Source organism: Indicator indicator, chromosome 15 (genome assembly GCF_027791375.1).
Source record: "Indicator indicator isolate 239-I01 chromosome 15, UM_Iind_1.1, whole genome shotgun sequence".
Classification (NCBI taxonomy): domain Eukaryota; kingdom Metazoa; phylum Chordata; class Aves; order Piciformes; family Indicatoridae; genus Indicator; species Indicator indicator.
Window position 1 is genome coordinate 8557895 of NC_072024.1, and position 25293 is coordinate 8583187.

Sequence of the window (25293 nt, forward strand, 5' to 3'; positions counted from 1 at the left end):
AAACACCACAAAACCAAAAACAACAAAAAAGACCCCGAGGCAAGTCTGCATGCATTTTATCATGTAAAACACATCCTTAGGGTAGTTGGCTTTTTTTCCCTCCCTTGAAATTCTGAAATAGCACATTGGGAAACATGTTGCAAGTAGCAATTCAAACTCCTGTGCATACCAAAGATGAAATCAGAAATGTTTCTATCAAGATTTAGACTGGGAGTTGATGCCCACTCCCTGCCCCTCTGACTGACCTCAGTTACCACAGCCCCATCCAGTCTGGCTACCACCAACACACCAGCTCTTCTGAAACACAGTAAAGTAGCTGAGATCACTTTCCACTTCTATTCCCTGTTTTTCTGGCTTTTCCTTTAGTTCTGAGTCAGAATAAGCCAGAAAAAAAAAGTGTTCATAACATTCATATTAACATCTCACTTGTATCTTCCCAGCAGCGCTTTTGTGGCCAAGCATCTGTCAGGGATACCAGATCCGAGAAATCTTCTTCCATCCAGTTATTTTTGCTCACTTGCTTTTCTTTTTAGATTTCCCTAGCCTCTAAGATGATGTGCAGTAATTGGTGCCTCTTGTGGCCACCTCACCTCTGCCCAAACAATTGAGATCCCAGTTGTGCACAGTGCCCCAAAATAGACCATGATTCAGACCTGTGATGAGATGATGGCAGGGAAGAGAGGCAAGTGAGCCAAGCCCTGGGGTGGTTAGAGTGGATGTGCATTTCATAAGATACATTTAAAATGTTTCTTTAAAGCAGGGGAGGATCAGTGACAGAAAATCCAGTTTTATTAATTGAAACCTCTTTGATCTGGAATGGCATCTCCCAAGAAAGCTCTGATTTTTCTATCAATGTTGCTGAGTCAGGCTTTCTGGGGGCAGGACAGCTTGGTGATGACTCACAAAAGGTTAATTGCCTCTACCTCTGCCTCCCACTTTTGATGTAATTCTACCTGTTCTACTTCTTCCTCTGACTTACTCTTATCTACCCTTATCTCTCAGTCTTTACACCTTGCCTTTTTCTTCAAGTCACCCTTGGCTGATGTCTTCCTTGACTGCTTTTCTATCTCCAGCAACACCTTTGCCTTTTCATTTTGTGAATAAAATCAAGAGCCCCAGGAGTGCCCCTTCCCAGCCATGCCCTTTGCACTTCCTTAACATCTGAGTAGTACTGATGGGCTGCATTAGCAGAAGTGATTTTCGTTGACTGCTGGACAATGCAAATAAGGAACACTTCAGTAATAAATTTACCTAATTAGAAAAAAAAAATAACAAATCAAACAAAACCCAACCACCAAACAAACAAAAAATGACAAACCAAATAAAGCTTTCCTCCTCTGTGTTCCTCCAAAACCAAGCTGGACAGTGCTTTCTGCCTTGTATTGTGCTGAGTATGGTTCTTAATTCAGAAGTAAGGCTGATGACTAAGGAATGTGACCTTTCATCCCATACTCAGCAGAGCAATGCTAAGGTCACCCTTGCTGCTCATCGCTAGTCACACCATCCCCTTCACCTGCTGGGTCAGTTTGCTAACAATGTTCACCATTGCCAAGCCATCTAGGTCTGATTTCCCTCAAATTCACTCAAAATGGAACCAAGTCCACCCAAGGCAGTCAAGTTTCACTGAAGAAATAACAGTAATTAAGGGCTTCTGAGGTTTCCTCTACCATTTGGCAAACTTTCTGTTGCCATGGGAAATGTAATGACAAGACAGATGTATTGTCTAGCTTGACACAGTCAAAAGAGGGCAGGAATGTTTTACAGTGGTGAGAGTTAAAAAAAAAAAAAAGAAAAGAAAAGAAAAGGTTTTTACATTGTTCCACACTAGCAAAGAGCAGATAGGTTTTCAGACACTAATTACCCCTGCTCTGAAAACAATGCATGGAGCCAGACACTGAACAAAGCTACAGCTGTTAGATGTGCGTGGGGAGAGCAGAAGCTGTGCTCTCTCCATGTAAATGTGAAGTTGACTTTCCTTCCTGAACTTCCCTAGTACAATATTCAAGCCACAATTTGCTTTTAATTATAGTCCCTTTTTTTTTCTCCTCTTTTTTGAGCAGCCCAGTCCACCTGATGATCCTTGAGCACAAAAGAGATCAGAGGCAACTGTCCCAAAGACCTGTCTTGTCCCATGTCCACTCTACCAGGAGTCCACCTGATGATCCTCAAGCACAAAAATGGTCAGACCAACTGCCTCAAAGATCTGTCTTGTCCCATGTCCCACTTTACCAGCAGACAGAGGAGAGTATGCACTGAGTGATCTGATCTTGTGTGACTCACAAATGCACACAGGGCTAGTTTGAAACCAACAGAACATGCAATTAATGGCAAGTATGTGCCCAAATATTATTGATGAACCAGCACAGATGTCCCCTCCTGGGCTTTCATTAGTGTCTGGATTAAGTTCTGCCTCCAAAAATTCTCAGTGGGGGTTAGTGTTTCTCCCTTCCTTTACTAGTATGTGGGGGAAAACAGACAAAAAAGCTTTCTGTTTTGGCAGCTTGTCCTGAAAATAATATCTTGTATTGCACTCCCCACCACCCCCCTTGTCTATGAGATGCTGGAGCAAGATCTGCAACACCCACACACGTGCTTGCAAGAATCCAGCGATCCATTATCCTTTCATTGGGCTTTATTTCCTACTCACTTGTTTCTGATAGTCAAACTGTCAGTTGTGTTTACTGTCTGCCAAGCAAGGAGAGAAATACACCACTGGAAATTAGTTACTGCAGGTAGTGCTCACAAAGGAATCTGTTATGAAATGCTTATCTTGGCTGATAATCTCCAGAACAAGGGGAAAAATAAACTTCTACAATATAGCAGTGAAATGCTGAAAAGCACAGAGGCTCTTAGCAAGTCTAACTGCTCTGGTGAGGCACAAGAACATGACAGGGGTTTCAACTACCTTTCTATGGCATATGAAGTACAGGTCTTCCTTTCAGTTAGCCCAGGAAACATAGCAGCTCCCTCATTTCAGAGGTCTATGCTGATGTGCTTTTACACAGCCCCTGGCCAAATGCCCCTTCTTGAGCTGCTAAGTATGGATTTCTAATAGGTTGAGTGGAAGAACACTAATAAATGGAAACCTTTCCTCTCACAGCAGAGCTTGTCATTCCCACAAGACCTCCCTAGAGATGTTACCTGCATGAAGAAAAATGCTTTAAAAATAACCTTTAATATTCAGGTGAAAGCAGAAATCTGCCTGGAAAGGAAAGATCTTTTCTTTAATACAGTGAAGGCCCACTGATTCCCAGCACTCTTCTTAGCCTATTCTCAAGGAAGAAGCAATGCACAAAATGCTCCTCCCCTGCAAAGAGCATTTCCCCTGGCACTGGGCATCCCCACACGCTCAGTGCTAAATCCTGGCTATCTGGAAGGCTGCCCACACAGCAGTGATAGGCTTCCTTCCAGCTCTTGGGAGGGTGGATGTAATCTCTGCAACTTTTTCCTCTCCCTGCCAGATCTGCTCTCTGAAAACAGACTCTGAATGGGAGGAACCCTGCAGAAATGAAGCCACTCTACAAGCTCTCATACACACCATGAACTCTCCTAACAGTTGCCCTCAGTCCATAATTTTTTACTAATTATAACCATTATCCAGTAATTCTTGTAGGATCTGAATCTTTGCACCCAGACATCCTCAAGCTGTTGAAATCAGTTTCCTTTTGAAGCAGCCTGTTAATACCTCATTTGATCTCCTTGAAGCTGTTAATGCTGAAGTTCTCTCCAGCCTTTCAAAGTCTAATAGTTTACATTCTAATAGAGCCCTGAGGATGTGTTGGTACTAGCCCAGCAGTGGGACAGCAGATACCATGGAGGTGACTGGTCCCTTTGATGCTCTGGCAAAACCAGAGTATTCCATCCCTTTGCTAACACAGCAACAAGACTGTTTCTCACCTCGAGCCTGCTCTCTAGCAGCTTTTTCCCAAGATGAAGGAATTACCATTTACTTGAGCATTCCTGTCTCCCACCTTTCCCACCACCCATTTGCCATGATGTACATCCCAGGGTTGCCTGTGTATGCACAGCCATTCAAAATTATGAGGTGCTTAGCCACATTTCCTAATTGTCCCAGCAATTTTCCGTATCTCATTCTATCCACCCTCAAAAAGCAACACTTCCTCCAGACTCCATAGCATCCAAAGGTACCTTCAGTAGCCTCCTTTCCTCGGTCTCCTCCCCTTCCAGAGCAGCAGCACATTAATTTCTATCACATACCTATCCCTACAAATCAGTGCATTTTTCTCTGTAGGTAGGAAACAAAAATAAAAATCTCTGACTCATCAATCCAAGCTTGGTCTTTTGTTTCTTTGGTTTCTAAAGGAAGAAAGAATACAGTCTGGTGATCAAAGAGTATTTGAAAGTATTTCACTTTGAACTTCTGTCCTTTAAATGAAACCTCCCAATTTCTTGTAAAGAATATCCCCAACCCCATCTCTCTCTAGAATTATCCAACACTATCAGTAGTTTCACACAAATATATACTTTGTCTTGCAAACATTTCTTCCTAACTTCTGTCTTGGACATTTGAATATCCCAAAGATCTCCCCTTTGTCACAGCTGCCTCAGTAGCTTATACTCATTCAAACATATGTCAAGAGCAGCATCATCAAAGCACCCCAGAAGATGTTGCTGGGAAGCTGACTAGGAAACCTGTAGCAACCTATATTATCTTCTGGTTTATTTCCAACCAGAATAATGGAAAAAAAATATTTCCTCCCCTCATATTTTCAATTTCTTTACTTGTCAGGTTCCCAGCCTTCACTTACACAGAGCTGTTGTGCAAACATTTGGGCAGTACTATTTTCCTACAGTACTGCTTTTAATAGGACAAGCTGTCAGCCACAGTTGCTGTCTCAACATACTACACTGCGTGTGCTGCACTGGAAGAGGCGATAATTCCCCCAGCGCCAGCAGCTCGGAGCAGGCTCCCCATGATCCCTACCCAGAGCATCACAACATGCATGTCCTCTGCTCCATCACTTTCCACCTCTCTTCTGTCAACACAGCTAGTCAGAGGTCCTCTGAGGTGTTCAGGTCTTCAGGAAGGGACTCATAGAATCGTTAGGGTTGGAAGGGACCTCAAGGATCATCTAGTTCCAACCCCCCTGCCATAGGCAGGGACACCTCACACTAGATCAGGTTGCTCAGAGCCACATCCAGCCTGGCCTTAAAAACCTCCAGGGATGGGGTTTCTACCACCTCCCTGGGCAAACCGTTTCAGTGTCTCACCACCCTCATGGGGAAGAATTTCTTCCTAACATCCAATCTGAATCTACCCATTTCTATTCTTCTTCAAGGATGGGGTCTAAAGACATTGGAATAGGAACAACCCCAGCAAAAGTGTGGACAGGGCACTAGTATCATATCTACCACTGGAGATCACTCTTGCATGGCCTGGTCCCAGTGATTGTGTTCACCAGGCTCTTGGAAATCAGCCTGTGCAACAGCTTCATTACACTCCCAGGGAAAGAAACTTCCCGGCTGGGTGCCAGCCACAGCAAGGAACCTCCCCAGGCTGTGCACGCAGCGGCAGTGCAAAGCCTACGACTCTGCCGTAGCACCAAAAAGGAAACCAAAGGGCTCCTTATAGAACACGCGCTCGCAGAGCTGAGTGGGTGATCCCAACCCCACTTCCAAGCCTACAGCCAGACCCAGATTTATCTCTTGAGATATTTTCACAGCTCTTCTCAGAAACACAATTTTCCTCAAAGACATGCTCCACTGGTCTGTATAAACCCAAACATCTTCTCAGACTGAGCACTTATATTCTTTGTAGTAAGAGCTGGTGGCATGGCTCCAGTTTCTCTTCACTGAGCTTCCTAGTCAGTGGGAAGCTTAGCTACTATCTCTGAAGGAAGGTAACCCCTCCATCTTAGGAAATGTCATTGTGTCCATAGAACACCACAAATTGGGAGGCCTACAAATGCCACAAGGAAGTGTTTGCATTGCCACACTGAAGATTGTCCAACATTATTCTGTCACATCATGAGATCCTGACTGAAAACATGGCTCTGGTGTTCCTCCCGCTGCCCTCTTCTCCAGACAGAGGAGCTTCCAAACTAACAGACTCCTGTCAGAGCAGAACAGAAGCTTCCATTTGGAGGAAAAAACTACAAAAATCTGAACATGTAGAGATATAATATAAAGAAAAGAAACTATAAAGCAAAGGTCTAAAAACCAGTCATTGAATCTACTGTGAACATTTCCAAGAGGCAGGTGTATCAAAGCCCTTGGGCAGTGCATTTGAATGGAGCAATGTGGGACCACTGAGCCACTCAACATGCTCTGCTACTGCTCACATTGGTTTGTAACACTCACACTACCTCCAACCCACCTTGCTTTCTACAATTCCATAGGCTATGAACTCTGTGTAAAATCAAGCCAAATTCTTGGGCATCACTTCTTGTTCAACTAGAACCACCTGAAAACATAAATCCTTTGCCCCGTGAGAAGCAGAGTTCGTATACAGTTCAATCTAGGTCTATAAACCCTGAAAGCAGCAGTTTTACCTCCAAGACCAGCTGAGATAAATTCAAGAGCAATTAGAGAAGATGCAGCACTGTTTTCTCCTTTGTACTGTGTTTTAACATACAGGCTTTTAACTATAATTTCCCCAAGTATGTTCTCCTAAGGTACTTAAAACAATCAATTTAAAGTCCTCTAGAGTTTCACATCATGACTGCAATAAAACTCCCAGTCAAAATATTTTCATTTGAAGTACACCTCAAATGCTTTTCTCCAGCAGCACACAGGGCAGAAGCCACAGCAGATCTATGGGCTTGCTTATGGACCTATGGACAAAGAGCCATCACCTTCACACTAACACATGAAGTGCTGCTTCTGGGAATCCAGACAGGACAGTGAGAGGCACCTCAATGAGTGGGGCTATGCTGGATGGGTTTGGATGCTCACCTTCTCCACAGACTAAGAAGAAATATTACATTAAATCCTTGGCAAATAGGTTCATGCAGAATCCAGGTGTGAGAAGAGACCAAAGACATCCTAGATATCCAGTTCCCTATGGTCCTGGGGAAACCTCCAAGGCTGCTGTGCAGCAAATGTACATTTGGGAGGAGGACATGTTTGATTGTCCCCTAGCTGGGTGACCACACACTGCCTGGGGATGAGATCAAATGCCAAACAAAGCAAAGCCAAGGGGTTTCTGCTTTGGTTGCTTCTGGTACTGGCAGCATGAAAATGTGCAAAAGGAAATTTGCAAGGCAAGTTGTAAAAAGTCTGACTTTCAGAAAAAGTCTTTGTGGCAGGCACAGATAAAACACCATCCCTGCATAATCCCACAGAGACTATTCATGAATATATATTAAAAATGCAAATTGTGAAAAAAGCTGCATATATTAACAAATCCAAAAGCGACTTCCACTTTAAGAACAAATTCTGGCTAAAGTATTAATGAAGAATTTTTCTGGCACCAAAACAGTGTGAAGCATAAGATACAGCCTCTATGAAGCAAAATAAGCCAATCTGGATTAATGCCATCCAAATGCATCAAAAATCCATTTACTGTGAGTGCCAAAAGAAAAGCCTCTACAATTTAACAAAGATTTAAGCAGCAGCATTCTCCTTTCTCTGCAGGAGATACTATCTCCAGAAAGTAGATATCACTGTCCTTCCCCATTTACTTCCCAGCCAGCTGTGTCTATGAGCTGTGTTCATGCAATGTTTGTTCATGTCTTCTGTTATGAACATCCAACAGCTGACCAGTCTTAAGAGATGCAAGGAAAGCCAAGCCTCCACTATGACCCCAGTTCAACACTCCAGGTTGTGTGTCAAGTTATAAGAGATTATAAAACTATAAAGTAGAAGCTGAGGGATGTTAGGGATAGTGGCAGCTGAGAAGACCTCAACACCTGGAAAAGTCTGCTGGGTAGCTGCCCTGTGACAAGCCTAGTGGCTGGAGCAACCAGCCTCTCCCTGGTTGTGCAATGGACTGGGGACTTTGCAGTTTTACAGGTAGCAGCAGTCAGACCATCTCCTCTGACCTACTCATGCAGCGTATCATTGTGTATAGCCCAACACAGCAGTGACAGGAGTAAGAAAGACTTTGCCACTTACATAGCCACCCTTGGGCTTGCAAATTGTGGGGGTGGTGAATGACTTTTTCCTTCAGAAGACAGCACATTGATTGTGCTAAGGACCACATATACAGGGTCAGCTTCTAAGAGAAGGTGAAGATGTGTCTGTATCAAATTTCTGGTGGTTTTCTATAGATCTCAGGCAGGAACAAAGCATCAAATGACTGGAAGCATCATCCAGTCTCTCACTGGGGGGGAAGGGGGACTTCCGTCTATCCAGAGTTCAAACAGAAGCACAGACTGGCAGAAGCAACAATTCTTTGGCCAAGTTAACAGTCTCTTAAGATTTCTAACAAAGTGAATTTTGAAGACTGTAATTGGGGTCAGGAAGAGGTCCTCAAAACTAAAAAAGCCATGAAGTCATCCTTATTTTTATCTGTTTTAATCAGACCAGTGATGTTTTCAAACTCTCTGAGAACAGGAATTGAATTACACATTTTGCTCATGGACAGCTGCTGCTGCAGACCATGCCTGTCCAAGCACAAAAGCACATTTTCTCCCATTCTAATATCCTTTTGGTCTAGAGAGAGTATTCCCAGAGCCAGTGTGGTCCTTGAAGAACTGTGGACACTGGAGAACACTGATGTTCAGATTTTAATTACTTCAGTAGCCTGCAGCTATGCACAAACAAAAGTCCTGTCAGAACTCTGAACTGTGGCAGTCACTTTCCAATAATTACAACAGGTTACAAAAATGTGAAAGGGTTTTTTCCTATTAAAAACTCAGATTCAGTCAAACCCGAAAAGAAATATCTTTGTTCTTCACATCTGGATCACCTTTTTGCTGACCTAGGAGACAATGTAAGAACAAACAGCTCAAACTAAGTCAATAGCTCATTGATTAGAACACTTAACTTGTCTATGTGAGCACCACATGCAGGTTGTTTATGAATTTGCTTCAGTACAGAGACTTGACCAAGGTCTCTGATGCCTTCACAGTCAGGGAAGCCATGTGGTGGGACCGTACTTTAAATAGCTGTGATATTTAAATAGCTCAGAAAGTTCTGGTGTTCATGTCATTATGGAATAAAATCTTTTTACTGGGTTTCCATTAGAAAAAAAAAAATGTTAAGTTTAAAAAAATATGGAGCTGCAATTTTCTGGACATCCCTACAAATGATCAGAATATATCACTAATAAAAAAGATAATGTATTTCCTAGTGAAAAATACATCTTCATACTTCAGTCTGCTTTGCATCATTAAATCAGATAAAATATGAAGGGACAAAATACATCTTCATACTTTAGTCTGCTTTCAATCATTAAATCACATAAAATATGAAGGGACTTTTGTGAAGTTACCACAATTAGAGATATATGTATCCTGAAAGATCTATTTCCTGAATTTTTCTCAGCAGGATACAACCTCAGGCTCCTCACTCACATCACTTCCAGTATCCACTAACAACAGTTAAAACCTAAAAGTTCTTGCTAGGCAAATCTATTCAACAAGAGGCCAAAACTAGGTATAGAAAGCATTGTTGAGATCAGGGCTTGAAATTCTTGTAAAAGACACTAAAAGCTGAGAGAGTGAGTGAGTGAGTGCGTGCTAAAAGGTGAGTACTTAAAGCCCATCTTAAAGAACCAGTTTATATAATCAGAGTATTGATGACAATCTCCAGATTCACTGATGTATTACTGAAGACCTTTCCTTGTCAGTTCAGATGTTAAGCCCAGATGTGCAGTGCTAGATGAAAAGGGACTAAACTGGTGCCACTGTTGTGGACCACCCAATTGCAGAACCAGAAGGGACCACTGTGACCATGCAGCTTGTGCTCTTTGCTGAACTTCACCTGACCGTCCCTACAATTCCTGTTTGTGCAAAGACTTTTCAAAAGGCACCAAGTTCTGATCTAGGGAGTTTCAGGATGGTGATTGCTCCCTTCATTAAGCTGGAACGGGTCATGCAGAGTTTAACCAGAGCCTCTCACCTTCCTGGGAGCTCTGCCAAACCTGCCTGGGAACTGGGGCATCTACATTTTGGCACAGAGCACACCTAAAGCTAGTGCAACTTCTGCTGGCTTGCTTTTACTTTTGTCTGCCTACAGGAGTGTTATGACATCTCTATTTGCCTTTGCAGAAGGGGCATCTTCTATGTGATGAACATGTGTAAGATAAAATAGGGAGTTTAACAGACCAGTGGAGTTTATTCCTTCCTATCTCCACCCTCAACTTGTACAGCAGTCCAAGACAGCTGGGAGAAGAGCCTGCCATGGTTGTCTGAAAGTCAGCATTGCAGGCTATGACTTAGTTTCAAGGCTTCCTATTTATCAGCAGCTCCTGGTCTCCCAGCCTTAATAGACATTTATAATCTTTTGGACAAAATGCTTTCTACTGCATTCTGAAGCAAGATTTACTACTAATGGATAATAAAAAAGCAGGCTAGTACACTCTGGCACAGAAATGTGCTAATATTAACTGAGGCTTTTTCCAAAGAATGATAGTTCCATAGCACAAAGATTAGCTACTTTCTCCTTAATTATCATCTGTACCTTCTATGTAGGCAATTTAGATCTGGCTGTCATATTTCAAATAAAAGACCAGCCTCCCCATGGCATGCAGATGAGGTACATACTTTAAAGGGTGCTTGATGGGAATGTCTTTATTCAAATGAGACGCTCAGAGAATGAATGAAAAGCTCCCACAAAATACAATTTCCTTTTCCTTCAGAAGCAAGATTAGTTTAAGAGACAGTTTTACTAGCACACTGGAAAGATACTAACGGGTGATTTAAAATAAAATGGAGAACAACATTTGTTCTGCTCACTGCTGAGATACAGACATGTCTTTCACCAGGCTCCCACATTAACACCACCAAGCAATCCCATTTTGTTCTACCAGTAACTATGGCTCAAGTCTCCTAACACTTATTCCCATATTTACCTTCACCATTGGTTTTGGTGCAACTGGATTTAATTTTTAACCGTGAGATTATCTGGGCCAAGATTTCCCAAGAAGGTTGCAGGATGAATGGCACATGAAAAGGCAAGAGACATTCCAAATGCATTCCCATGCAGCATGGAACTTATGGATACCCTGTGTATGTTAGCTGGGCTAAAGCACCTCCAAAAGCTAAAGGTAAAAAGATTTTAGCTGAGGATCTGTCTCAAGACTTAACAGACAGCAGAATGATGAGATTGTTCCAGTACCTGAAAGGTGTTTACAGGAAAGCTGGGGAGGGACTTTATACAGAGGTTTGTAGTGATAGATGAGGGGGGATAGCTTTAAGCTGGAAGAGAGTAGATTTAGACTGAGTATTAGGAAGAAATTCTTTACAGCGAGGGCGGGTAGGACACTGGAACAGGTTTGCCCAGGGAGGTTGTGGATGTCCCCTCCCTGGAAAGAGGATAGGTTGGACAGGACTTTGAGCAACCTGGTCTAGTGAAGGTGTCTCTGCCCATGGCAGGGTAGTTGGAGCTAGATGATCTTTCAGGTCCCTTCCAACATAAACCATTCTATGATTGTACTGGAATGCTCCTCCTCCATTGCCCTGCAAATTGGTGCAGCCCAGCCCCTTGACTCCTGGTGCTCAGCCCTGTATCAAGGTCTGAGACATTCCTCCTTTGGTCAGGACAGGGATTTGCAGAAACAAGATAACCACAGAGAAGCAGGTGAGATTTCAGCAGGTAATATCTCTGGCTGGCAGCATGCTGCTTGTCTGCACAGCACAGCATCAGGAGAGCACTTCTGCTATGCAAAGTTTTACTGAAATCAGTAGCTGAAGAAGCCCAAACATTTCAGTGCTGCTCTGTCGGTTAGAAGAAAAACATGAAGGTTGTGACATGAACAATTATGTAGGAAAAAAAATCTTTAGTACAGACTCAGTATGTCAAGCCTGACAACTGAGCTGGCAGTCAAAAAAATCTGCTTTTAGGAGAACTGGTTTAAAAGCACCTTAAAACAATGAATACCAGCAACAAATACGTGCAGCATAGGTGTACTATTCATCCATCAAAGTGAAACTAATGAATAGCAAAGTAGATGATAAAAATATTGCTGGGATCAGAAGAAAATAATAAAAATAAACAAATAGGACCTTCCCTGAGACCCTTACTAAAGATAAATAATCTTGCTTCAGGGCACTTGGATAGCTGACAAATCTGAGTTGAAAGGGTGATGGACTGTGAGAGAAGCAAATAATTCCAAGATGCTGAGGTTTTTTTCCTTCACTCAAGGAATCCTTACTGGGGTGAGGGTCAAGCTGATGATCATCCTAATGTGTGCCAAATTTACAATAGATACTGTACCAAGCACAGATCTTAATGTTGAGGAAAACTGCTAGTGTGGGATCATCTTTTTCCGTATTTGAATTTGTAAAACTGTTGAAACAGATATACAGACATCCAGAAGAAAGGCTGAATCATGCTTTAAAGTATGAAGAGGTAGAGAACTCCTTTGTGATAAAAAAATAGAGTCAGGCCAAAGGAATGAGAAGAAACTTCAGATGATTATTTGAAACAGCCTTATGAATATCATCCTGGACATGTAAGAGTTTGTCAGGATATGTAGGATTATGGCAGAGCTCCAGGAGCCACTGCTGGGGGGGCATTCGGGTTTGGGTTACAGGTTTCTTTGCATAATACAGGGTGACTACAGGGTCATGGATGTGGGTGGCAGGAAGTTTAAATGAATCTGTGTAGTTGTAGATGGACGAGCATCCACCTTGCCACGTGTTCCAGAAGAGACAGTGAGGTCAGACTGGATTCAGTTACTCAACACTCATGCTGCAGTTACTGCATCCCAGCAGTGAGATCCCACCACAGGAACCCTGGCACAGGGCAACCCTCAGATGGGGAACAGCTCTGCCTCCCATATCCCTGACACATCACAGCCCCAGACAGGGACCCCTTGGGATCACATCTCCCAACCATGCAGAAGCACCACTTCACCAGGTAACTCTCTGATGGTCTTCTCTGGTAATTAATGTGCTTGTCTGTACTTCCCCACTCTTCTACTTTTTCAGTGGGCAAATGAATCCAGGTCTAGAATTAAACTGGGAAAAGAATATGATTCTGGCAGAAATGAGAAGCAACCACCTTGTGCAAGGTATTTCTTTGGTGTTCCACAAGCACCTGCTGCCAGAGTTAAAATGGCAGTAAGATAATGCAGGAGTCAAGCACAACTACCATCTTACCATAACTTTAAACTAACACTAATTCTTTCTTGACTTTAACTGTACTCTTAAAAACTCCCTGTCTTCTGAAACTAATGATTACCCTAAGTAATTTACATTGCTTGCTGGAGACTTTTGCAAGTTGCATGTTAAGGCTGAGAAAAGTCTCCCTAAGAGGGTATGGAGATACTCTTTGGTTTCCAGCATTCTGTAGAGCTAACTGCTGTGGAGTGCAATGCTTCTTCAGTACATTCAGGACTGGCACAAGGTTACAGGAATCACTGGTTTGACACCATCTTGGCAATTGGGTATGTTTTAATCACATATCCCCAGGCCCCTCCAGCACTGGTTTTGCCCTCCTGCATCCTCCTCCTTTCTCTAAGGTGGCCATGTGCTTCTGGGGCCCATCATAATTGTGATGCCCCCCGCTTCCAGTTGGCAAAACCCCCTCCCCATTCTGATCTTGCCTTAAAGGGAACATTTTCCAGTTCCTCCAATCTCATTTCCAAAACACCCAAGTCCTCTTGCTTTGCCAAGCTGTCCAGTTGAGCCTTACAATTTTGTTTACTTGCTTAAAGCCCTTGATGCTTTGTCATCAACTAGTCTTGTAGCTCAACTTCCAGGTGAAAACAAAACCTCAAGCTCACAGCAACAGGAAGGAAAGCAGCTGGTGGCATGGCTGAGGGCTTTTTTTTCATTTCAAGTCATGCTGGAAGGCACAGCTCATAAAAAGCAGTGCTCAGGTATTCAATTGCTTCAGTGTCACTGCTGACAACCACAACAGCACTGTGGTGTCAGATGCTCCGTAGCATCTCTCCTTCCACCTACACCTCCCTCAGCTGTCAGCCAATAATCAGAACACTGAAGGCATTTGAAAGGAAAATGCCATGTGAATATAGACTTATTTAGACCTGCATGCAAGGTAATTGGTAAGAAATTCATCCTACCTACACAAAGCCTACATGCCTGTGCAGGCAGATGAGTTTCAGGATCAGTCTTGATGAGGGAGCTTGAACTTCAAATGTCTGCTTTTTCCAAGGGTATCAACTGCTCTAATATGAGGTGTTACCTTTCCCAACTAATCTCACTTTTGTTTTTAGAGCATCCCCTCTCTATTCTTTGGAAGGAGCCCTGGAGAAAAGCAGAAAGAGCAAACTCAAAGGAAGTCACAGGAATATTTAGGCAAAACAGTAAAAGTTCCAGTGGTAGCCCTGGGCCAGAGTTTTCAGGCAGCCATCTCCTACCCCATGTAGTCTGTACATCTTTGGACATTTTTCATATGTGCCTTAGGTTTGGATGCAAAATTCCAAATTGCACAAAACCTGAGTATCTTCATGCTTCTCCCAAAGCACCAGCTGGCTAAGTGTCATCTCCCTTCTCACCTGCAAATTACAGATGTGTTTCCAGCATGTGGCCAGCCATTCCCCTGGACATGCCATGCACCCTGTCAGTGCATACTCACACCACCCACAGCTGGATGTCACACACACAGTTCAAGGGCCAGCTACAGCCTCAGCTGGATGCTTTCTGCAAATAAACCCTATTTGGCATCAGCTTTCCAAGATGCTGGAATGTTGCAATTACTCAGCAATTATTTCCAGTTTTCTAATAAGCAAGACTGTGGGAAATCACAAATCCAGCCACTGGCTTCTAGAAACAATGGTCAACATCTTTGGTAAAACACCAGTTGCTGGCTACTGCCTCTCCATTTTAATAGTGTTTTACATAAAGTACTATTTTATAATTAGGCAAACTAAAAGGTCTTTACTGTAGGGTGTACTCTGTAATGACTTCTAGAGAAATGACCTATTTGGAAATGAATCACATTACAAATTCACATAACTCAATTTTCAGGATCTCTCTCATGCATACTAAGCAGAAATGAAAGAACACACAGACAAGCTCAAAGCAGAAAAATAAACATTTGTAACAGCAGGAAATGTGCCTCTTTGGAGTAATAAATGTGTGTCAAGGAGGAACAACAGTTCAAGGAACCAAACTCAGTTTCCACTGTTTGGAAGCTGCTGTATTGTAGAACATGTTAAAGCAGTAGATGCTGTTACATCTGCTCTGTGCACAGCCATCACAAGCAAAACAGCATGTGATTTCCCAAGGAAGGAACATGATTTTAGAGTCATAGTGTACCAGACTTGAGATTGGATTATGTATTCTTTTCCTAATCATCTCAATTCCTTAAAGAAATCACTTATACAGAAGTGAAAGGTTTCTAGAGTGGATTTAACATATTTTAAAAACAGCATACTCTGGATATTCTTTTGAAGTGGGTTTCCAAAATGGCACGAACATTTACATATATACATATATATTTAACCTCACTACAGCTTCCAGACATACTTAAACAACACTAAAATCTGTTTCCCTCAGTCACTAGGTTGCAAGGTTAAAGCATTCAGGCACCAAGAGATACAGACAGGCAATTAGTAGAATTTTCAAAAACATTTCAAAATTATGGTTCAAACTTGTTTTATCTTTTACTTTCCCTTCCCCATGAAGTAGCTCTTCCAGGTCCTTGCTACTCCAATGGTTGGCAATCCTCCTTCATGTCCACCTTAGTTACACCACAGTTAATGGATGCTTTGTCTCTATTTTTGATTCAGGTTGATGTGTTTTTGTTCTTTTTCCTTGCCTGCTCTTTTCTACTTCCCGTGACTCCCTGAGGTGTCCTGGCCTTTAAAGGGCACTGCATGGCCACAATTTCTCTCTCTCCATAGAACTCCCATTCTCCCATCCCTTGTGACGTTGGAATGTGCTGCCCAGGGAGGTGGTGGAGTCACCATCCCTGGAGGCATTGAAGAGGGGATTGGATGTGGCACTTGGTGACATGGTTTAGGGGTCATGAGGTCTTGGGTGACAGGTTGGACTTTGATGATCCTTGAGGTCTTTTCCAACCTTATTGATTCTGTGATTCTGTCACCCCATCCACACAATTTCTAACCAAATTCATCCATCCTGCACACCCAGGGCACCAACACCACCATGAGGAGAATTCAGGAGTCCTAGATCAGTGCTCAATCAAAAGCTGCTATAAATGATGGGAAACCCTGCTGGGGAAAGTGGGCTTCAGATCAGCCTCCCTGCACATGACCCACCACGACCCAAACGGAGTTACCTGAAGGGGTAGGCAAAGGCTATGTCAATGCTGAAGTCACTCTCTGACTTGTTTGCACAGTCCACACTGAGGCGCAGCTCTCCCGAGTAGCCACCGCATGTTGCAAATGCAAAGATTGCAAAAAGCTGTCAAAAACAAACAACATTTTTCATTTTATTTCGTTTCAGCAACCACTACAAGCAGATCCACGCAGCAGCTCTCACTGCAGCACTGGCCCCCTCAGGTCAGCTTATCCATCACTGTGCATTCAGATCATTACTCCATACATTACTCCTGAACCCTTTCCCAAAGCAAATGAAAGAACCACAAAACTTGAAGCTCTGTTGCTACATGTAGATAGAAACATCACCATTTGTCTGTGCCAGGCCTCCCCTCCTGTCTTGAATCCTCTAGGTTTCACAACCTAGGCAGCTATTTAACTCATCCCACTGACAGGCATGCTTTGATAAGGAGAAGGATGAGTACTGACCAAGCATAATGAGCTAGCCTTAATCCAGACAAAACACTGGCAGAAGAATTTATAAGGAGCAACCAGGAATAGCAATGGCAGCCCAAGACAGTTCAAGTGGCTGCCATCCCATTACACAGCAACATACAGAATCGTGCTGTCTCTCTTCCATCTCACGTGTGACTCAGGGAAAAACACAAAAATGCTTCTATTATTTTTCCTAAATCACTACCATAAGCCAAGGTGGATATCAAGGTGCAGTAAACTGATGCTCAGCCCAACAGAATAAACAATAAATCAAGACTTAGGATAAACTCAGGCAAACCAGGCAGGAACAAAGGGCTTGGGTGGTTCTGATAACAAGCCCATATCACAAATGAATCTTCCAAGAGGAAAAGGTGAAAGAGAGTGTGCAGGCCAGAGACCCATTAGCATTCATATTTATATCAAGGGTTGAAAGAGGGGAATATGAAGCAGGCACATGTCTTAAAACATCATCGATGCAGGCTTCTTTGTAAGACCCTGAGCAGAAGTGGTGACAGTTTCTTTATGCAGTTGTAATTTAACTTGAGGGACAGGTTAGATTTTGTTGATTGTAGAACTGCACCTCTGAAGTAACCCCACCAGCTTTAACAGAGTTACTCTGAGATGTACAGTGGGGCAGATATGGGTAATGACAAGTAAGCACCTGATCCCAGTCACAATGAAATAAGCTAAAATCAGGAACCCAGAGGAAACAAACAATGCACACATGTGGCAATGAAAGCGTGTTCTTGAAGACTGAAACATTACACAGTGAGCAGATGTAATGGCAAAATAAAAGACTGCATGAGTCAGTAAAAGCAACACCAAAATATAAGAAAAAGAAAAAAATAGACCCATCCTTGCCACAGAATGCTGCCAAACACAGCACTAACCTGACTTCTTGCAACACACAGCATGAGCAAGGCTAGGCATACCAGCAGCCTCCATGAACTTCCTGTCTGCATGTGCATCTCTTCCCCAGATGCAACCAGGTTATAGGGATGACTCCTGAGCACTGGGGCAGGGACCCTTTCTGGATGCAAGGTGACACACTGAGCACCATGGACCACAGAGAGCAACATCCTGCTACTCACTTCCAGTGGGACCAAGGCATATCACCAAGAATAGATTTGCAAAGGTATTTAGGTGCCCAATGATAAGAAAAATTGATAAAATCTTTGATTGAATCAATTCTTCATGATGAGCTCATTGAAAAAGAGGAAAACTGAATTTCACTGTGAAATGACTTGTTAAATATTTGCCATGAAATAAATGGGTTTCTACTACAATATAAAGAGTGTTCCTTCATCCTAAATGAGACACTTCCTCTACAGATACAAAAAGCTTATGCACTTATATGTAGCACAGCACTGAATATCAGTATTAATCATCTCAGCTTATTTGGTGAGGAGATGTCAGAAAACAATATATTAAGGCTAAGAGGTGAGTTTAGTGCTGACCTGCTTTCTGGCCTAATTAATAGAGTTGCAAATGCAAGTGTTTTGCAGCTCTACCAGGAGACACAAAAATTAATGCAGTGATACATAAAGAGAGAGCTGAAGAGCTGTGGAGTGAGACGGACCTGCCATAACAGAAGAGCCATCACCTCTCAGCTGCAGCTTTCAGCATAGGAACAAGCAGAGAAAAGATAGGCAGCTGAAATGCATTTCATCTAGTGAAGTACTGGAAATCAGCATAAATGTGTACCACCACATTTATCCACCAATGCCATGGAGCCATGCCCAAAAAACACAACTCAGGCTGTTCCTTCTCATGAAGGATCTTCTCCAGAATCCTAGTTTTTCTTCTCTCCTGTTGAGTACATCTTTGAGAGTGAATTCAGGTGCCTGAAGTCTCAGTCTCTCAAACAGTTCAGATTGAGCCTTTGCTCACCCTTTAGCTTCACATTCAGCTCTTAACCAGAGGCTTTTTCAGATACTTTCACTTGTTCAGCAAACCCTTCAACCTCCTTCCTCTCCAACCACAACCCACCAGGGCTGCCCACCAGTTTCCATCCTTACTCAGCACACACTCTGCTACAAGCACCAGGCAGCACCCACAGAGCAGGTGGGAAAGAGAAAAGGACCCATCTGGAGATTTTATACCAAACTTCAGCTAGTCCTCAGCCAACCCAGGCTTGGCTCTCAGCCCTGGCTGGATCAGATGCTGCTAACGGCTGGGATTGCCCAGCTGCCAATAATGCCTGGCTGGTCCCCCCAGCTGTGTGCTGGGGCCATGCAGCACCTTTCAGAAGCAAATTTGTGTTTTGAATTGCAGGAGAGCAGGGTGAGGGTTGTAAATAGATGCTATTTCCCTGGGGTATCTCACCAAACAGCAGCATAATTCTCTCATTCAAGCAACCATCTCCTCCTACCTTTGCATTTTTCCCCTATTTCCCACCCCCCCCCCCCAAGTTTGGTGCTTTATGTTGTCAGTGGAGTGCCTGGTGCCATAAGTCAAGATTTATTTGTCAGGTTTTGTGCACACTGTAATTCTGTGGCAGTTGCAGGAATGCTGTAAACACCACTGTATTTTATTATGGCAGGATTTGTGTAAATGGCAGTTGTAAACTCCATAATGGGAGCTTTATGAGCCAGATTCAATAAAGCCTCCATCTGCAAGATGATTTTATTGAATCTGGCTTCTCTGAAATTGAAAAGTTTATGGAGAAAGGGAAAGTGTTTCCCTATGTTCCTATTTACTCTTTGCCTATAAATCCATGCTCAGGGCTGCTCCCATCTGTGGTTTGCATGTGCATCACTCTTCCCCTTCATGTAAGATAAATCTCCCCAGCACAGTTACCTCTGGTTGTCACATGGCTGCTCAGCCCTGATGGCCAGTGCTGCACTTGCCTTCCCTGGAAAAACAACATCCAGGAGAAACTTGATGCCCTTGAGGCAACAATCTTTGCTGCTCTGGCTGTGGCAGGCTGGTTCTGCCCACTGGCACAGGAACAGGGCAAAGCCCAGCCATTCCCTGTCACCCTGTCCCTCCTGCAATGGCAATGCAATGGGGAGGTGGATCCCAGGAGGATCCTGCCTAGACCGTCAAGGGAAATGGAAAACCATAGAATCATAAAACCATAGAATGGTTTGTGTGGGAAGAGACCTGTCAAGGTCCTCTGGTCCAACCCCCTTGCAGTCAGCAAGGCTTTCTTCAACTAGATCAGGTTGCTCAAAGCCCTGTTCAACCTGACATGGAATGCTTCGAGGGATGGGACACCTACCACCACCTCTCTGGGCAACCTGTGTTTCACCACTCTCAGCCTGGATCAATGGTCTGTGTTCAATGTGAGTAACACCCCAAGCAAACATCCCACTTGTTCCTTGCACACTGTCGAAACAGTTACCAACCCACCTGATGAAGCCATTACATGAAGGAAGGAGAGGAAGAGACATTATTTGTGCTCCCTGGCATGAATCAGAGCAATGCACATCTTCTGTGTTCAGTCTGCTCTGGCTGGAAGATCACCCTTCCATGTGGTTTCAGACACATACCATCTAACAAGGCAGCACGTCTCTGAAGCTCACAAGGACTTTCTGTGTGGTGATAAACCCCCCATGCCCTGCTCCTGTTATGGTGCTATTCCCTCTGTGACCTTCTAGCCTTGGCCTGAGCTATTGGTGTCTTTCTCTAAAGGAGTCAGGTGAATCCCATGGTCTAACTTAACCAACAGAACTTACACTTATTATGGCATTGTGCAACAATAAAACAGCCTCCCTTTTCAAATCAGATGAGCTTGTTTTAAGGATCAGTTGCTTCCTTAGCACTTCCAGCAAAGCACATGCTTTCACACCAGCTCAGGGCAGGCAAAGGTTCATCAGCTGATTCACAGATTCAGCTGGAAGTCCTCCTTCTCCTGCTGCCAGGTTTTCACACAATTGCAATGGAACCTTTGATTCAGTATTCAGGAGCTGTTGTTTATGCAGATTTCAGATTCAAGGCTGGTCTCCTCATTTCCCAGCCCAGCCATCCCTGGTGGCTGGTGGGCTTGTGGCATGCAATGCCCTGGGGGAGCTGAAGTCCCAGCTGTGCCTTAGACAGTTGGCAGCCCCTCTGCATGTGACCCTGGACATCACTCATCCCACCATGGAAGGGAAAAATGGGATGATTTCCCATCGCTTCTCCGTGTTTGGCTTTCCGACAATTCTCCTCACTGCCTGCTGAGCGACAGGCTCGCCCTGCACACCAGAAGAAGGCAGAACAGTTCTTGACAAGATGAGTTAAAAGGCTTATGTAGAGCATGTTACAGCTAAAACATCCTGTTAAGAAGATATCACTGTCATTTAAAATTGATTAAATTTTTGCACAGGCCACTTGCTTTTTCCAGGAGCACGCCTGCTCCGTGCAGCAGTCTTTGGCAGCTTGCTGGCCGAGATGGAGCTGCCCTACGGATGCACCCCAAATCTGTCCCTCTACAAAGAGGAGATTCCTGCCCTGCCTGAAGGTTCCTCAGATTTCTCCAGGATGGTGAGATCTTAAAAAGAAACCATGTTGGTCTTGCCTGGTGACCAAAGAAAGGCTGTGAGGGACATGTAGCTCACTATGTGGGTTGGTCTTCAAAGCTTTCACTTGGGTTTGTGGGAGGAGTGAACCCACTGGATGCTTTCCCAGAGAGGTCTCCCCCAACCCTCTACTCCTGCCCTAACACTAGAAAGCTGAGGGGAACTCCTGACACTGTTAAAGAGCAACCTGAAATATTTGAAACGCCCACCCTTTTATTAGCCCTTTTACAGGTTCAAAGTGTTTTACAAAAGACATCTTTTTCTGGCATCATTTCTGGATGTAAGATTTCCCTTTCTCCCCATCATCATAACAAAGGCACTGAAAAAACACTTGCCAGATGCTGTATTGCTTCACACTTTCCGCTGCTCACTGTGGCCAGCGTACTCTGAAGCCAGCCTCCAGAGACGTCCCCCCAGCAGGCAGCATCACTCACCCAGCAGAGTGTCTCTCTAAATTGGGATTATTTATTTATAGAGCAGAACCAGTAATTGAACATTATTATTAAGGCTGTAAAGGGAAGGTTTGAAGGCGCTAAATGACTGTACAGGAAAACATTTACAGCAGAGCTGATGGCCCAAAACATGTCACCAGTGAAGGATTAGGAAGCACTCTCTCCTCCAGGTCTCTGCCTGCTTCTTTTTATAAAATCTGGCACTTTTCCTGCACGAATCTGAGCTGCAGACTTCCTGGAATCACTTCTCCTACATACAAGACTTTGTGCACTGGAGATTATCAGATTATTGACTTTGGGATTCCTAATTATATCAACTTGACTGGTTGATGAATTGGAGGTGGATAGCACCGCAGCTGATGCAGGGCTGGGAGGGTAGGCAATGACTAGCAGGAGTCATTTTCCTCCAACAGCTATACAGGGAGAAAGGTGAAATATATTCTGCTCCTGCTGAGAAATAAGCCCTAAAGCAACTGTTCACTAATTGCTGGGACTTGGTATGCCCCCTTAAAAACAAACAGCAGCAGTGCAAAGAATGATTTTGTGCCTGTCCAGATCTGTTCTGCAAAGGGGAGAAGGCCCAGGGATGAAGGAACATCTCAGAGTTTGGGTCTTGAAGAACCGCATATGCCCCCTCTGGGGAATGCTCTATGTCTGCCCAAACATCAGCTCTAGCAGTGTCTCAGGTTTTAGCACACTGCTGAAGGACCTTTCAAGTGACTGTTCCACACCAGGAGGCACTTGCCAACCACAGGCACCTCCAGGTGAACACATCCTGGGATCTGGGAAAGGGCTTTTGTTGTCACCCTGCTGGAGCTGAGGACATCCAACCTGTCCAGATCTCACACAAAACACCTCATAGTTTCACTTGGCCATCAGATTGAATGTTTCCAGCAGCTGGGAATGGAAATGCAGCTATAGCTGGATTGGAGGAAAATTTCTGCATCAATAATTGTGTATGGCTACACACTGAACTAAGCCCGTGGGGCCCTTTCTTATGCCTGGCATGTGCTAAGGATGCCTGTTGCTGGAAAACATCAAATCCTCCAGCCCTTGAGGCCAACAGTATCCACCCAATGCCAGCTGCCATGTCCTCAGCCACTGCCACACACCTGGAGGAGACTACCCTGCTCCAAGACCTCCCCACTCAGCTGGGGTCTTTGCTGAGGAATCTGCTGCAGCAAACCTCTGTTTGGCATTTTAGAGCACCCTGCAGAGAGCAGCTTTTGATGTCACCAGCTGTATGGAAACAGCTGACCCCACAGCAGGCAGGAACCCTGCAGCATCCTCTGCTTAAAGCACAGCATTTCACTTAATGCTTCATGTTTTATTTTTAATGAAAAAAAATGAACCAAACACCCACCCACAACCCAAACCTAATTTGATTCCTAATGGAAAGATTTATGGAAATGAAATTGGGGTATTTTTAGTGAGTAAAGATCGTGTTATAATACTTTGGTTCTACAATAATTTAATCCCAAGAAGATGATTTTCACTTTCTTTCAAGAAAATCTTTATCATTTTTATTCATCTCCCATTGATTATTCTAAAAATCCCATTTAGCTTCACCACATAATGGTATGGGAGTCTTTTCTCATTATATCTTAATAGAATAAACCCCAACTGTATATGAGAAGATTAGATAGCCATTCGTTGAGGTAAAGAACATTGTTCCTCCAGATGGCCAGACAGAATCTGTGTAATGCCTTCCCTATTTATTAAGATCAAAATGTAATGGAAGTTGATGAGATGTGTTTCATCCAGTATTTAATGGGTCAGCCATAAAGTTGAAAGCTAATGCTAAGGTTGGCAGCATGCATGGAAGAGTTAACAGGCAGAAAATGAAGACATATTTAGAGCATCCCTTCTTGAACTCAATGAAATGAAAAGTTGTCAGAGGACAAAGCTTACACAAGTAGGGCAGAGAGGCTGTGCTCTTCCAGCCTCTCTAACCATTTGTCAAAGGGTTGAGGTAATTGAAGACATTTACAAGGAACTGAGGAAATGTTTTTATTTATTTATTGTATAAATTGCTTTCTGCTCGTGAACATTGACAGACTGGCAACGAGTCTTCCATGAAACAAAACACACTGACGCTTGCTGTGGACAGATTTAGGAGTTGCTGGAGTAATTGCCAGGTGTACACTGCTTCATTTGGGATGCATCACAGAGCAGTAGTTTCACCACGTTTACAGCCTGCATCCTTTTTTTCCTCCCCACTTGTTGAGTTGTCTGGAAGCTGCAGCTCTTCCTCTGCAGTCTCCACAACTCTACATTTGTGCTTTCTTCTCTTAAGGAGGTGGGAGCACAAGTTGGACAGATTTGTTTGGATTTGTACATATGATCCCTGAATAACTCATGTTGTGACATACATCACTTAAGCAGACACATGCACTCCTTTTGGGGCCTGAAAACTTTTCCAGTTCTAGGCTGCTGGTAAAAAAAGACAACCACGGTGGTCTCCACCAGGATCTACATTGCAACAGTGTCCAGGGCGTTGCATGTGCCAGCCCAGGATCACAGTCTCTCTCAGCCTGGGTCTCCTTCCTCATGTTCATGTCAGTTGTCCCCCTGCATGTAGCCTGAGGTGTTAATAACCTGAAAAGTGTTATCAAATACTGCATTAGGTTCCCCAAGGAGGTGGTTGAATCCCCGTTCCTGGAGGCATTTAAAAGACACAGAGGTGTGGTGGTGAGGGACATGGTTTAGCACTGGACTTCATAGAGTTATAGTTGGACTTGATCTTAAAGGTCCGCTGAAACCATTCTATGTTCATATGATCTCATCAGCTGCTTTGGCATCAATCACCCATGACCACTACAGGCAAAATGCAAGGAAAACCACAGTCAGAGTGATGTTCTAAAAGGTTATTGTAATAACAGGTTAGGCTCATCAACCCTGTAAACACTCAGATTCAAGCATGAATGTAGTTCTGTTCCTGTTCCCTCTTGAAAACACAGGTTTTGTGCAGGCTTTTCAGGCTGATTATATGGGATTTATTGTGTAACAAGTGTAAAGATTTAATTATTAAAACCAAAAAGGTTGGAAGGCTGCTCATTTCCTTGCTCACTTGGTGGGTTTAAAAGCATCTGGAATTAAAATGGGCCATGATCTAACATAAACGCATGCATGATCCAAGTGATTACTAAGTAGGATTTACTTCCTCTACACAGGGATTTACATTATGGCTGAGTGACATCCACACATGGGAAGCACTCTGAGAAGGCAAAGTGCCCCCAAACTTGTTGTCACTTAAACCCCTGATGGTCAGTACAGCCTCAGGGACTCAACAATAGTCAAGATAATACCATAGCTACTCCACCACAGCACTAGGTGGTAGAGGACCACAAATCTGTCTTGCAAATGCAGTTGTACAGAATACACACACCATCTGACTGGGGCTGGGGCTGGGACAGGGCACTGCTCCCAGCCAGGGAGTCCAGCCCAGTCTTCACCTCTCCCAGCACCATCACCAAGCATTGCTGGGCAAGCCAAGGCTCCTGTCAGCACTGTCTGATGGCTGTGC

General features: G+C 43.7%; 1 protein-coding gene across 1 annotated transcript in view; it reads right to left on the reverse strand.

Annotated features, from left to right (window-relative positions):
- SYNPR (synaptoporin) overlaps nt 1-25293 on the reverse strand; it is a 112690-nt gene that overhangs the window by 13005 nt on the left and 74392 nt on the right. Inside the window, exon 3 of the mRNA XM_054387304.1 lies at nt 16339-16463. Coding sequence (XP_054243279.1) covers nt 16339-16463 — 125 coding nt within the window. The remainder of the gene's footprint in view (nt 1-16338; nt 16464-25293) is intronic.